Source organism: Galeopterus variegatus, unplaced genomic scaffold (genome assembly GCF_000696425.1).
Source record: "Galeopterus variegatus unplaced genomic scaffold, G_variegatus-3.0.2 Scaffold1757, whole genome shotgun sequence".
In the NCBI taxonomy this organism is placed as follows: domain Eukaryota; kingdom Metazoa; phylum Chordata; class Mammalia; order Dermoptera; family Cynocephalidae; genus Galeopterus; species Galeopterus variegatus.
The window spans coordinates 200,739-202,075 of NW_007727868.1; the positions used below are offsets into that span (position 1 = coordinate 200,739).

Genomic DNA, 1,337 nt, shown 5'->3' on the forward strand with positions numbered 1-1,337 from the left:
GCCCAATCTTTTACATTCTTTTAATCTCCAAGTCATTTATTTCTGCTGCGATTTTTGTTATTTCTCTGATTTGGGGTTTGGTTTGTTCTTGTTTTTCTAGTTCCTTTTGAGGTGTAATGTTAGCTTGCTTATTTGAAGTCTATCTTCTTTTTTGATGTAGGCATTTATTGCTGTAAACTTCCCTCTTAGAACTGCTGTTGCTATATCCCATAGGTTCTGGTATGTTGCGTTTTCATTTTCATTTGTCTACAGGAATTTTTTAATTTCCTTTTTGATATCTTCTTCAACCCATTCATTGTTTAGGAGCATGTTGTTTAATTTTCATGTGTTGCATTGTTTTTTTAAGAATGATACTATTTTAATACCCAATGATAGGAAAGTTATCAGAATTTATAAGAGATCGTTTAATGATCATAAGTACATTTTTTTGGAATTAAAAATTTTTCCGATTAGTGGCACAAATCCATGTCTGTATGAATCTCTCTTGAATATATTTGAAATTTTGGAGTATATTTTTTTAAAAAGCACTGCTGATGCTAGAGTTTATTTTATTATTGACATACTTTTATCCGTTTCTATTTTTTTAGCTTTTAATAAGTGAGAATCATATAAATCTCATAGCATTTTATACCTGTCATTTGCCTCAAGACCTCGCTGTTGCCCAGTATGCATTATTTTTGGAAGGCATTACAGAATTTGAACAGCGCCACCATTGCCTGGAACTGGCCAAAGAAGCAGGTAAAAATGTTTGAGAATGTCGTCTATTGGTATTTGTAGGCAAATTTTCATTTTGGCTTAGTAACACTTGTCCTTCTAGTTTTAAATCTTATTTCTCTTGAGGGAGAAAAAAATGAAGTTGTCAATGAAGTTCTGCTTTAGTAATAAAATAACTTATACTGTAACGCATGTATAAAATGTCTTTTAATTTTGGCATTTAGAGTATTTTTATCACAAATTTATCAAATCATTGTGACTGTTCAGAGAATATTGATATCAATAATTAGTCATTGTTTTTTGTCTTCAAAAAATTCTTTAGATTTGGATGTTGCAACAATAACAAAAACTGTAGTTGAGAATATTCGAAAGAGAGATAATGGTGAATTTAGTCATCATGACTTGGCCCCAGCTCTAGATACTGGCACTACCGAGGTATTTTGGGGTGGTGGGTGGGGGTGTTGTGTAACTACAAATAATCCTTCAGGTTGTTCCTCAGTGAACTTCTACTTGAATAACATGTTTATTTCTTTTTTTAAAAAAACAATGTTTCTGGGGCCAGCCTGCCAAGGGTTCGGATCCCACATACAGACCGGCCGCTCACTGGCTGAGCAAGGTGCGGG

The 1,337-nt window shown here is 33.3% G+C and overlaps 1 protein-coding gene across 1 annotated transcript in view; it reads left to right on the top strand.

Annotated features, from left to right (window-relative positions):
- NUP107 (nucleoporin 107kDa) overlaps positions 1–1,337 on the top strand; it is a 63,287-nt gene that overhangs the window by 37,249 nt on the left and 24,701 nt on the right. The window contains exons 20-21 of the mRNA XM_008578789.1: positions 588–738; positions 1,037–1,149. Coding sequence (XP_008577011.1) covers positions 588–738; positions 1,037–1,149 — 264 coding nt within the window. The remainder of the gene's footprint in view (positions 1–587; positions 739–1,036; positions 1,150–1,337) is intronic.